Below are 13,792 nucleotides of genomic sequence, written 5' to 3' on the forward strand. Positions count from 1 at the left end.
TATTCTAGTATTTCAAATTCAAAATCCGTCCGCTCATTTGATTTGAACAAATAGAAGCCATGAGAGGGTTTATTTGGGTCGAACCGACCCAACCTGACACCAGGAACGCACGTGATGAGGACTATTTATCACGTGACAGGCCTCTATTTGAATTCGGACCCAGCGACTTTCTCCAAATCAGTTTAATTATCGATCCTCATACATCACCCCGTTTGTCCCTTCCGCTCAATTCAAAAAACCAAAGCCCTCCATCTTTCTCTCTCCTCCTCCCATAGCCGTTCCCTTCAACCTCTCGTTTCCTCTTCCTCCCATTTCCACAGGTATGTCATCTCATCCACGCTGAAACGGATCCGTTTTATCAGATCCATCATTCCTCAGCTCACGACCTTTCTTTTCAAATATCCATAGGCATTCTCCTTCTGGGGATCTCCGATGGCATGCTGATCCGATTATTCTGTTCATCATTTGTGTATTTTAGCCCCTAATTCATCATTTTCTTCACATTTTTGGGTTAAAGTCCGAGATAGAAGGTGGAGATGGAAGTTTCCCGTGCGGAATGTGTTCGCGTTGCGGTTAACATAAGACCACTCATTACATCAGAGCTTCTCATTGGCTGTACAGATTGCATAACAGTGGTTCCTGGAGAGCCACAGGTATGGTGTTTAATTGATAAGAAAATGCAAGATAGGAATAAGAATTGAGATTTTTGAATCTTAGGGTTTATTGTTTGGAACAAGGAAAAACTAGAATGATTTTAGCTTTGGTGTGTTTTTTGTTTTATAAGAATAAAAACTATTCAGAATTAAGAATCCTATTTTCTTTTATCATTAGTCTGTTTCTTGTCTAGCAAAAATATAATAAAATAAAATAAAAACAATCATTACTCAGTTTTCTGAGAAACAAATGAAGGGTTGAATTGATGTATTTTGAGATTAACTTCCAGATTTCTTGATCTTAGTGTTTGATTTGTAATTGTTATTGGGTGCACGACCAGGTTCAAATTGGATCCCATGCATTCACATTTGATTATGTTTACGGCAGCACTGGATCTCGATCTTCTGCAATATTTGATGACTGTATTTATCCACTCCTTGATGCACTTTTCCATGGCTACAATGCAACAGTTCTTGCATATGGCCAGGTTTAATATTTGTTTAGTCATTTTAGTGGATTCTTAATTAAATTAAATTTTCATGTTTTGGAGCTTTTATGGCTGACTCAGCTCTCTTTGGCATGCAAGACGGGCTCGGGGAAAACATACACAATGGGAACCAATTATACAGGAGAAGAAAGTAGTGGTGGAATTATACCAAAAGTTATGGAAAGTATATTTTCAAGAGTGGAGGCCATGAAAGACTCCACCGAATTTTTAATTAGAGTATCATTTATCGAGGTAACATAAGCTTCTTTATCAGTTTTCTTCTTTTCTTTATCTGCCCATATAGTGCGTGATTACGTCCTTACATGTAATTTCAATAATTGACAGATTTTTAAGGAAGAAGTATTTGATTTGCTTGACCCAAATTCATCAGCTACCTCCAAAGTTGAAGGGGTATGTGTAACTAAGCCTACTGGACCAGCAAGAGTGCCTATACAAATTAGAGAAACAGTAAGCGGGGGCATAACCCTTGCTGGCGTGACAGAAGCAGAAGTTAGGACAAAAGAAGAAATGGCATCATACCTATCACACGGTTCCACAGCTCGTGCTACTGGAAGTACTAATATGAATAGTCAATCAAGGTACCCATTTCATAGAGTTATGCATGTGTGAGTTTATGGTGTTTTCTAAACTATTGCAGACGGTTTAATATAGTCCATATCCACTTGGCTTATTGCAAAGTAGTTTTAATTGAAACATTTAAATCGTGCATTATGGTTATTATTGCTAGTGATGTTTCTCTATTAATTATGCAAATCTGACTAGTAGAACTATTCTTGTGTTTCCTAGGCACCATTGAAGAATCAGTGTTAAGTCATGTTGAGTATAATTTTTTGTTCTCCCTAGTCCCTTTAGTACATGAAAAATATAATGTTCATGTTAGAATATGTTATACATTGTGGACCTAAAATAGAAGTTTTTAGGAAAGTTAGTAGTTCAACATGGTTAGAGCATGCTATACATAGTGGGTTCAAATCCTAGCAGCTTAAACTTTTAGGAAATTAGGTAGTTCAATATGGTATAAGAGCTTTGGTTAAGTGGAGATCTTGGTTTTAAGTACACCATCCCCCCACCCACATCTTTTATCATTTGTAGAAGGAATCTAAAATTGTCAAGTTACCCTGCTTCATGACCAGTGGACATGCCATGTATATCCCTGACATTAGCTCTGGCTCATGGCAAAGTGACCAAACACCTTTAAGAGCTTTCCAAGCCATTCTCACTATTTTTGGGGGAAATGTTAAGCATCCCTCAGAGACACTTGTAGAGTTTGCTGATATTCAAACAGGTGTCCATGGGAGGTTGCCTTAAATAGGCTTTCTCTCCTGAATCAACTCATTGTAGATGCTACGAATAAAAAACAGAATCACTCTCAATGTAAGTTATTCTGTAGTTTTTCAGCTGAGCTTTCTTTCTACACGCTTTGCTTTTTTTGAGGATGAACCTTCACAACCCAACCCAACAACAAACCCCAACTCCACCCACTCCCCTTGGTATGAGAGTATGGACTGAACATCAATATGTATCTTGGAAGTTTTTATTTAGGTATTATGAGGTTAAAAGATGCTGGATGTAATTTGATTATGAGAGCGTGACTTCTATTTACCCTGACTGTTTAAACAGCTCATGTAGATTTGCCAGCGAAATCAAACTGCTGTCATCCCTCTTTCATGGAACATATTAAAAAATGGAAGGCATGCCAGTTTTGAAGGATTAAATTTTGCCTTGATTGCACTCAAGAAATTTTTTTCCCTGTTTATTAAGCACATGCTCTTACTGACCAGGGTCTCTCACAAAGTAGCCATATTGTACATTGTGTGTGCTAGTTAAATGGTTGAAGATTGAGTAATAAAATGGCAGTTTGTGACTTCTTATAGTTGAAGGCTACATAACTAAGCACTAAAATTTAATATCGATATTGCTCTATGTTGTTGTGATATACTGCCTTACCAACATATACATGAGATCTCGGTCTTAGCAACCTCAAAAGCAAAATAAACTTAGAATGATAATTGGTGCTTACAACAGAGCTGTTAGTCTCTGCTCGAGAGTATAATTTTAAAAGGGATTCTAAAATAGAAGTGAGCTTATCTAGGTGTCCCACTAGACAATGGGCATTCCACAAGATATGACTCTAACTTCAAAATTTTTCATTTTTCATTGTCCTTCCAAATGAATTAAGTAGGTACTAAGTTCTCTAATTGAGGATAAGGCCAGCCAGAAATTTCTCATGTATTCTTATGCTCATATTTTCATCTTGTAGTTTCATTACAAACGGAAAGAATCAGTTTGGGTCCTGACTGATTCTTATCAAAATTGATAGAGATCGGGTTTCAAAATAACCTTACTTAACATAATCATCAACATATCATTGAAAAGGAATTTATTTATTCTCTCTCAACCTTCCTTGTCAAGGATTGAATTAGTTAGAGGCCTTCTTGCTGATACTTATCCAATCAACAAAGTTACCTCAAGCAACTATCTCTAGGAAGTTTCCTTATATTAATCTAGTTTATGATATGTTCAAGGTTAAATTGCTTTCCTTGGTTAATCTTACATTTGTCTTGTGTGTGTATGCTTCCTACTATAGAATTTAATCCAACAAAACAATGTCAAATTTATCTATCTTTACATTCACTTGTGACTTTTTATTTTTGGTGTTTGATTTTCCCTCATAACCACAAATTTTCTTTTCTTTATTAGATATTATACCATAGTTTCAGTTTTTCTACTTGGGTTTTCATTGTGTTTCAGTCGCTCGCATGCCATTTTCACAATATCTATGGAGCAAAAGAAAATTGCTCGTGTTGGAGTAAGTAATGATGATGTGGGAGATGATATCCTATGTGCAAAACTCCATTTAGTGGATCTTGCTGGTTCTGAACGAGCAAAACGGACAGGAGCGGATGGGATGCGATTTAAAGAAGGTATTAATTTCAAAACATGCCTAATTTGAGAATGGAATGGTGGGAAGAGGAATGCTGTCAAAATTTTCTACTTCTTTTCTTCTAAATATGATGATTATTATTTCAAGTTTCTTCATTACCTTTCAACTTTTGAAGTACTAAGTCAATATTAGTATTATTATTTTCGTTTTTGATAAAATGCTAAGTTGTTTTCTAATGGTGTACATGATCAAGGAATTCATATTAATAAGGGATTGCTTGCTCTTGGCAACGTGATAAGTGCCTTGGGAGATGAGAAGAAGCGGAAAGAAGGAGGTCATGTTCCATATCGTGATAGCAAGTTGACACGCCTATTACAGGCATGAGAACTAAATATTTCTTTCCTTTTTCCCTCTTTACATTGGATTTGTCAGTGTATCGTTTCAAATTGTGTTATCCATAGACTATGTATTGCTCTTAACAAAACTTTGAACATCCTGTCCATATATTCAAATGATTTTCTCAAAAGATAGGAATTGGCATGCACTCCACATTTTAAACCTCGACTCTTCATAAAAAACAAATAAAATGGATTATATAGAAGAATATGATCCATGAATCATAATTTATGAAATGATTCGAGGTTTAAACTCTTAAAGGTTGTTTTTGTGTCTTGTGGAGATTTAGTGCACCATATTTTTCATACCGCTATAATACCCAATTTTAAGGTGTAACATGGAGAGATCACCATAAGCACCAAAGAAAAACTAAGTTCATTTATTGATAATTGAAGGAAAAAACACAAAGAATTCCTCAATATGCTTCAAAACACAAATTCAGATGCTTATTGGGAGTTTTGATGTTCTAGGATTCTCTTGGAGGAAACAGCAAAACCGTCATGATTGGTAAGTACATAAATGTCTTCATCATGTTCAGCCTGTATAAAACATTTTGGAACTACTTAAGGCATCTTATATTGTTCTCTTTCATGACTCTATTTTTCCTTCCTTTTTCTAAATGTACAAATACAGCTTGTGTTAGTCCTGCTGATACAAATGCAGAAGAGACCTTAAACACTTTGAAGTATGCAAATCGTGCTCGAAATATTCAGAACAAGGCAGTTGTAAGTTTCCTCTTCAAAGATTATTATTATTATTATTTTACGATGTGGCTTCCCATTATTTTTTCCTGCTTGTAGATCAACCGTGATCCAATGGCAGCTCAAATGCAAAGAATGCGGAGCCAAATTGAGCAATTACAGTCTGAGCTTCTTTATTTCCGTGGCGATGCTGGTGCTCCATTTGAGGAACTTCAGGTACTATAAGTAAAAGAGTGGTTACCATGAACTCCTTATATATTAATTTTAGGTGTTAAATTCATTTTCCCTTTTCTTTTTCCCAGATTCTCAAGCACAAAATTTCTTTGCTTGAAGAGAGCAATGCTGAGCTACAAAGGGAGCTTCAAGAGCGCCGAATCACCTGTGATCATTTAACACAACGTGCTCTTGATGCCCAGGTTTGTTTCATTTGTTTCCACTGTTGTTAGATGCTTTCATAAGTTTCTCAAAACATTTCTGCTGTGTTGTTTCAAATGATTTCACTCATGGATTGAATATTTTAGGTTGAAAAAGACAAATTGATTATGAAAATTGAATCAGCCAGAAATGGGAAATCTTGGGATGAGATGGAGTCTGATTCAGATCAGGTTTGAGTAAATTGGTTCATTGCATGGCACATTTAACAGATGCATGTATTGCAACTTTTTGAGAAACATTTTTTTTCTGACATAATTTTGCGTACTCTTTTTCAGAATTTTAGTCTGCTAAAATCCTATGTGTCAAAAATTCAAGAATTAGAGGGTGAATTGTTGCACCTACAAAGTTTGAATAGCTCAAAACATAGTGATTTTGTTGTTGATGGCACTGACTTGGATGATGATAGTCTCCGCGCAAAAAATGCATATTTCAGAAGCCTTAATGAGCTTTCATCAGCTTGTGATACAAAAGGTGCTGATCACTAATTTATTTATTTGTTTCTTTTGCTTGATTTTTTTCTAGAAAATTCATAGTTCTAGGTGGGGCTTGTTTGTGGGGGTGGTTAGGGGGTTGTAGGATATAAAATCAGTCTTTGACATTCTTGTATTTATGATGGAACTTCATTATCAAACATTGGCTATGACAATTTTGGTCTTGGCTTATTAATTTTCCAGCTTGATATTTACTGACTTGCAAATTTACATTGGTGTGACTGCCATCCAGGTGAGATTGAAGATGATGAAAAGGAGTTAGAATACACTTCCCTTCAAGAAAAATTTGATATGGAGCTCAAAGAGTTGGACAAAAAACTTGAACAAAAAGAGGTAAATCATAAATGGTTGCTGACCTTTTCATTGGCTGGGACTCTTATACCTTTTCAAAAATTACAAACTTTTAGTTGGCTGAGACTTTATTACTTGTATGAAAATGCTGATTTAGAAATTGGAGGAAAGTTTCTGCCAAAATTTTCACATAAATGCGATTAGTGTACATCTGGGGCTTAAGTGGGATTGCAGAATAGGTTTGCTGAACAGACTCCCAAACCATTAAACCAGGGAGCAAATATTTTGGATAATTAAATGAGTGAAAACACAATTTCATAGGAATGGCTCAAATAGATCTAACTTTATAATTATTCATTATATAAGGAAGAAAATACTGAAGTTACAGTTCACTAAATGGGTGTAAGAGCAATGTCATGGGCATGCAAAGTCCTTAAGAGGCACCTAATATTCAAGGAAACACTATGTATATGAATTTCTAGTATCCATTTTTATGTAGGTGTTGCTTGTTTTTTCATTCTCTTCTGCTTTGGTTCCTTTGTTCATTTCGAATTTATTTTATTATGCAAGGCTGAAATGAAGCGGTTTGCAAGTGCTGATACATCAGTTCTTAAACTACATTATGAGAAGAAACTTCTGGAATTGGAACAAGAGAAGAAAGCGTTGCAGGTAATTGTTCTGTTCATCATAATTATTCTGTAAGTTAAGGTTATTACTTAAATATTGCTTCTTTTTTTTTTTGTCAATTGTTAGAAAGAGATTGAGGAGCTGAGGCATGACCTTGCAAGTATTTCTTCCACTTCTGATGATGGTGCCCAAAAATTAAAGGAAGATTACCTTCAAAAATTGAATGTACTTGAAAAACAGGTGAATCTGGAATTCCTTGCTCCTTTCAATGGTAATTTCATATCTTATAATATCAGATTCTACATTGCAGGTTTCAGAGTTGAAGAAGAAACAAGATGCGCAATCTCAACTCTTAAGACAAAAGCAAAAAAGTGATGAGGCTGCAAAACGGTTACAGGATGAGATTCAGAGAATAAAATCCCAAAAGGTTCTATTTTGTCATTGATGAAACTTGTCTACTTGCAAAATGAAAATCAATTTGCTCTAACCATCAATGCTATTTTATCTAGGTTCAATTGCAACATAAGATCAAGCAAGAATCTGAGCAGTTTAGGTTATGGAAGGCATCGCGGGAAAAAGAAGTTCTTCAGGTACATGCGTGCGTCATTACAAAATATATTTACACTTTTTGTTTTCATCTTTACGGGCTTGATTTATGGTTGTATAAAATTTCAGAGGTACAATTGCTTAAAAAATCTTTTTAGTAGAAATTTTGGTTAGTTTATTTGCTCATTAAAGATTCAGTATAGCATATATGCTTCAAAAGTGGAATCTCTTTTTCAATAGCTCCAAATTTACAATCTGAGTGCTGTTTCTAACTCTGTTGAATCAGCCCTTTGACATATTTGGGTGAAAACACTGAACTGTGTATGTGTCATGTGTTTGCATATTATTTGTTTAATTTTTTGCTTTGGCAAGGTTTTTTCAGATTAGATGTTATTATAAATATCTGGTCAATGTTGATTTGATGATCTGAGTTCTTTTATGTTTTTTAATCAATTACCTATGCAACTTGTTGTGAACCATGGCTATTTCTTTCAGTAAAGTAACAACAGAATGATGGTTGGAAGAAAGAAAAGAGAATAGCCTTAATTGAATTCCTGCCCTCTTCTAAATTGAATTTTTGACGTTCAAATTCATTGAGCTTAGTTTATTAGTGGACATATTGTCTTATACCCAGAAAAAGCATATTTCCTGTTACATTTATGGATGAAAAAGAAAACTAAGGTGACTTTGTTACTGTAATTTAAATTTCAAATCATTCTTGGCTTTTCCCAGTTTGAATAAATTGTAGTCCTCCTAGTGGAGAATGGTATGAACTTGGGAACATGGGATAGATCTTTTCTAAAGTACTCTCCTTTACTAAATGCTAGGTTTACATTTATAACTTGTTTTGCTAAATCTTGTGGTTCTTGTTTTATCTTGGTTTTCAGTTATGTGGAAGCGTTTAATCTCTTTGGCAATATTTTTTTCTGTCAACAGCTTAAGAAAGAGGGAAGGAGGAACGAGTATGAGATGCATAAGCTATTAGCTTTAAACCAAAGGCAAAAGATGGTAAATAATCACCCCTAAGCTGCTATGATCTTCCTTGTTAAGGAGAACTTCTCACTTTCATTTGTTCATGTCAGGTTTTGCAACGAAAGACTGAAGAAGCTTCTATGGCAACAAAGAGACTAAAAGAACTATTAGAATCTCGAAAGGCATCATCACGCGAAACATTAGGTAAGGAGATGTTACTGCTTCATGCAGTTCACATTTACTGAAACTACGTATAATTCATCGGGCTAGGAGACCTTACTTCTTTGTGCAGTTCACATTTACTGAATCTACTTATAATTCATTCTTGAATTTTACTAATGTAGGTGCTGGGAATGGAAATGGTCCTGGAGTTCAGGTATCTTACCTAATTTGAGAGTATTGAGTTCTGTATTTATTGAAGACTGCATTATGTTTGTGTATCATGTCTTTTCCTGTGCCTGAGATGAGGATTGGGTTAGCATTTCAGCATATCTTCTTGTTTGGATGCCTGTCTGAGTAGGGATTTGGTTAAGTACTACAGGTTTGTTTCCAGCACACTTCTTACTAACACATTATTTTATATTGAGAAGGCCCTGATGCAGGCAATTGAGCATGAGCTTGAAGTCACAGTACGGGTACATGAAGTGCGTTCTCAATATGAGCATCAAATGGAAGAGTGAGTGTTATTATTTTTTCTTTTTGCTACAAGAAATCAACTCAGAAATCTTTTAACTGTTTAACATTAGGCTCTGTTGTTTGTTAGCAACTGATAAAAAAATGTCTAAAAGGGCTGATGTCAGATCTATTTTGTTGAGACCAAGTTTCTATCAAGTTTCAGGAGAAACAAACTGGAGTTCTCTAGCATTTTAGCATAAAAAAATTCAATTACTTTTGGGGATGATGATTTGGTTTAAGTGGGCTTTTGTTGATGGAGGATCATTCAGGTAAAAATTGGCTTTAGTATAATCAAGAAGGAGAAGTTCATCCTTAACAATGGCATAAATGCTTGAAGTTTATTCTTCATTCTCTTCATCAGTCTGAACCATTATCTACATCTTTTAAGTTTCCAGTTTACTCGTATTAGGTAAAATTTTAATATAAGGATTTGGGTTTACTCAAGCACAATAATCTTGTGTTTGCATGTTTTTAATTTTGAAAATATGTATGGAGAAAAGCTTTTGAAATGGCCTATTTAGTCTAAATGGTACATAATGTTGGTTTAAGCATATCTTCTGTGTATTGCAGGAGAGCTAGGATGGCCAGGGAGGTTGCAAAACTGAAGGAAGAAGCAGATATGCTGAAGCAAAAAGATTTTGGGTGAGAAATTTGTTGCTGAAAGTTGTTCTTTCTGCTAGTTTGTACTGCTTTCTTTTGACATTATTTTCCTACCAATAGTTAGTGAACACCTTTTTCTGAATGGAATTGCAGAAGTTTCCCTGAGACAATGTCTCCTGGTGCAAGAAATTCTAGGATTTTTGCTCTTGAAAACATGCTCACTACATCGTCTAGCACCCTGGTTTCTATGGCATCACAGTTATCTGAAGCAGAAGAGCGTGAACGGGTCTTTAGCGGCAGGGGACGCTGGAACCAAGTTCGATCTCTTGCTGAAGCAAAAAATATGATGAATTATCTGTTCAACTTAGCATCCTCATCTAGGTATTAATTGTGTTCAAACTTATTCGTGTGTGTATTTCACCATCTCATCCCATCTTGCTATTTGCATTTTGGTTCATTAGTGTTTTGCTTCAGCCTCTGTTTTTCTTTACTTGGTTCATGCAAGTACTCTTTCGTTAATTCTTTCTTTTTAGTTGAAAATTTGGACATTGTTGTTGAACTAACTTTTTTTTATTTTTTTTATAAGTTTTGTTGTTGATCTAACTAGTTCATCTCTTTTTATTTATCCACTCTGAGTCATACATCTTCATGCGTATCCGTATCTTGTTGAGAGAGAAGTGAGTGCATTCTTGTTCAGCATTAGCTGTATGTCATTTTTTTTTTAAATATGTTAATTGGTATTAAAGTTCCTGTTTCTTTCTTCTTCTTCTTCTTCTTCTTTTTTTTTTTTTGTGTGTTTTTTTTTTTTTTTTCTTTTTTGAGGTTGAATCTGAAAGTAGGCAATGAGTAGATTTTGCTAAAATTTGGTACAATGTTGTTTGTGATAAACTCATTAAATTTGTTCTTCATTGTCTTGTGAAGGTGTAAGTTATGGGATAAAGAACTTGACAGCAGGGAGAAAGATTCAGAAATAAGAGACTTGAAGGAAAAAGTGGTCAAGCTCAGTGGTTTGGTTAGACAACTGGAAATACAAAAGGCTGAACTTCTTCATCGAGAGAAGCTACAGGTTAGTTAATTTGGCTATATCACATTGATGATAGTGCTTAATCATAACCATTTAATCAATCAGCATTTGTATTGCAATGGCACTAAATTAATGCAAATAGAGCTTTGAGGGAAGGAGACTTTCACAGATCAAAAGCAAGTGAAAAATAAAGTTTTGATGATAAATAAAATCCTGGTTTACCGTCCTTGTTGCTCAAATTGGGTCATTCAATACATCATTTTGGAGGAATAATTTGCCTAGTTTAATTAATATCCGAAACATTCTTTTCTGAATATTTATTATGTTTATCTTGTGATCAGTAAAATGGATGAGCTAGACATGTTCTGTTATCCTGTAAAAGTTATTATATTCCACAAAAAGATTTTTCTGTTCTACAAACAGGTAAAGTGATAGAGTTTTACATTGAGTTGATAAAAGGAATTGAACAAATGCAAAAAAAATCAGTTCTTGCTGGTAGCTGACTGGTGTACTGTTAGTGGATCAGATGTATGAAGACTACAATTAGATATGATATACTGATTTTCCAATTTTTCGTTTCCTCTTGCCCTGCTAGTTTTAGCTACTTTGAACTTCTTGGATTTCATGTTTGAGGTGCTAGTGTACATAATCATATATCAAGTAAAAACATCCAGTAAGTAGGATCACTCAACTTAATCAATAAAGTTTTGATGATAAATAAAATCCTGGTTTACCATCCTTGTTGCTCAAATTGGGTCATTCAATACATCATTTTGGAGGAATAATTTGCCTAGTTTAATTAATATCCGAAACATTCTTTTCTGAATATTTATTATGTTTATCTTGTGATCAGTAAAATGGATGAGCTAGACATGTTCTGTTATCCTGTAAAAGTTATTATATTCCACAAAAAGATTTTTCTGTTCTACAAACAGGTAAAGTGATAGAGTTTTACATTGAGTTGATAAAAGGAATTGAACAAATGCAAAAAAAATCAGTTCTTGCTGGTAGCTGACTGGTGTACTGTTAGTGGATCAGATGTATGAAGACTACAATTAGATATGATATACTGATTTTCCAATTTTTCGTTTCCTCTTGCCCTGCTAGTTTTAGCTACTTTGAACTTCTTGGATTTCATGTTTGAGGTGCTAGTGTACATAATCATATATCAAGTAAAAACATCCAGTAAGTAGGATCACTCAACTTAATTCTACTGAACTAATTGTTTTACTCTGTTTTTATTGTTTGAACTTCTTGCAGAAATTAGCTTCAAAGAAGCATGACATGGATAATGCGGGTCGGAAGTATGATTTTCGTGAGGTATTATTTGCTCTCCATCTTTCCTTTACATGAATATACTTCACAGAAGTAACTACATGAACAACTTAACTAAATTTTCATGACTGTCCAGAAAAATAAGTTAACTATAAAGCACTTGTGGCTGACTTCCTTCTAGGACATAACAATTGAGTAGTTTTAATTGATTTATTGGCTTCCTAACTGTTTCTCATCTAGGGACCTCGGCGGTCTGTGATTTTGTTGGAGGACATGGATACATCTGAATCAGAACATTCTAGCACAGACAGTGCCGATGATGATGACTGGGTAGAATCAGGAAAAAGGCCAAGGAAGAAAAGGAATTCCAAAGCTGGAGGTCAATCACGTGTAGGTTCGGATATCAGTAGTTCAGAAAATTTGAGAACGGAAAATTCAGGAATATGTTGCTCTTGTAGTAAATCATCTTTTTGTAAACTAAAGAAATGTGAGTGTCGTGCTGCTGGAGGCACTTGTAGGGACTCATGCAGCTGTGCACCTAATAAGTGCACTAACAGAGAAACAATTAAGGTTGAGGAGTTGGATGACTTCCTGCAATCAGCGGTTGCTGAAGGCATTGGGAACTTGTCAGGCAGTGATGATACACAGAAGTACCACGACCTTGCTTCTCATGGTGCAATGCTGCTCCAGAGTGCACTAGTTGATGAGCCTGCTGAGGCAAATGATGATTGTGAATCCAAAAGGAAGCCTTTATCCGAAATTGGGAACAAAATGGTATGTTCCTTTCCTATCTTGTCGCATAAGGGGTTGAGAAGTTATGTAATTGCTGCTGAATGTGAAAGACATAAATTTCCGCCCATGCAATAAGCATGGCCGACACGTCTTATTTTCCAGTACATTTCTTAGGTCTATTCCTATTCCTTACCGCTTATTTCTCCTAGTGTGCTAATGGAAAATTTAAATGACTGTGCAGGCCAGAGCAAAGGCACCTAAGCCTAATCCAAGAAAGAAATGGCGAAAATCAGTAATTCAGCTAGTTTCTGTAGCCCCACCTTCGTCGCAGCCAGAGAATACTGAAGCTCCCAAGAAGGCAGAGAACACTGCAGTTGAGGTAGACATCCCTTTGAAGTTACCCAGGGCTATGAGATCGGCAGCATCAAATGGCAACCCCTTTAGAGTTAGAAATTCTGATCAGCCAGACGAATCAGCAGCCAACAACAAGGAGACTGTCGCTTCTGCCTCAAGAAGTCCAGTCCGGCAGGCAAGAACATTGGATGAGAAAGAGAACTATGGTCCTTAACTTAAAAAGAGCTGGTTCTTGTTCCTCATCCTTGAAATAAATACTAACAGTCTGCTCAAGTTTCCGTGGTGTGCCCCCTCAAAATGAAAATTTCCTGGTGAATTTATAGGAGCAGAGAACGGGATCTAACAGAATGTGTAAGTTCTTGTGTCTTGTGAGGATTGATCAATCCTCTATAGAGGGGGGGTGGGGTTTTCCATGATATGCCAAACAATTAGATCCCTGTGTATAAGTGAACGTAATCGACTTCGCTGACAACAGTTGATCCTAATGCTGTGCCTCGTCCATTTTTGTTGCTCCGAATGCTATTAAAATTCTCTCTGATGTGCTTTCAGTGTGCCATCTAATATCTTGGGGAATTGTAATTTGAGTTTTATCTTCATCTTGCAATCGTAGAAATCTGGTCTCAGCAC

The 13,792-nt window shown here is 35.5% G+C and overlaps 1 protein-coding gene across 3 annotated transcripts; it reads left to right on the top strand.

Annotated features, from left to right (window-relative positions):
- Positions 1 to 178: 178 nt before the first annotated feature.
- Positions 179 to 13,721, top strand: LOC100247280 (kinesin-like protein KIN-4C). 3 transcript variants are annotated; one of them, XM_010666108.3, is made up of 28 exons: positions 179 to 320; positions 409 to 653; positions 995 to 1,141; positions 1,241 to 1,393; positions 1,487 to 1,740; positions 3,914 to 4,086; positions 4,300 to 4,424; positions 4,913 to 4,949; positions 5,076 to 5,167; positions 5,243 to 5,359; positions 5,446 to 5,559; positions 5,665 to 5,748; positions 5,854 to 6,049; positions 6,302 to 6,402; positions 6,931 to 7,029; positions 7,114 to 7,227; positions 7,298 to 7,414; positions 7,497 to 7,577; positions 8,470 to 8,541; positions 8,616 to 8,709; positions 8,850 to 8,881; positions 9,096 to 9,181; positions 9,751 to 9,822; positions 9,934 to 10,161; positions 10,702 to 10,846; positions 12,065 to 12,124; positions 12,320 to 12,853; positions 13,053 to 13,721. In XM_010666108.3, exons 2-28 carry the CDS (start codon positions 537 to 539, stop codon positions 13,377 to 13,379), a joined length of 3,771 nt encoding a protein of 1,256 aa, XP_010664410.1. In that variant the 5' UTR covers positions 179 to 320; positions 409 to 536; the 3' UTR covers positions 13,380 to 13,721. The 3 variants fall into 3 exon arrangements, with proteins under 3 accessions (XP_010664410.1, XP_010664409.1, XP_019072115.1); XM_010666107.3 differs by having other exon boundaries at positions 518 to 653; XM_019216570.2 differs by having other exon boundaries at positions 179 to 653.
- Positions 13,722 to 13,792: the final 71 nt, after the last annotated feature.

Source organism: Vitis vinifera, chromosome 18, assembly GCF_030704535.1.
Source record: "Vitis vinifera cultivar Pinot Noir 40024 chromosome 18, ASM3070453v1".
Classification (NCBI taxonomy): domain Eukaryota; kingdom Viridiplantae; phylum Streptophyta; class Magnoliopsida; order Vitales; family Vitaceae; genus Vitis; species Vitis vinifera.

Bases quoted from the DNA above. Each gene is read 5' to 3' on its own strand.
- LOC100247280 (XM_019216570.2), top strand. From the start codon at position 537: ATGGAAGTTTCCCGTGCGGAATGTGTTCGCGTTGCGGTTAACATAAGA. The intron at 8,710-8,849 runs GTAAGGAGATGT...TTACTAATGTAG, and splicing joins ATCATCACGCGAAACATTAG to GTGCTGGGAATGGAAATGGT. The intron at 10,162-10,701 runs GTATTAATTGTG...TGTCTTGTGAAG, and splicing joins AACTTAGCATCCTCATCTAG to GTGTAAGTTATGGGATAAAG.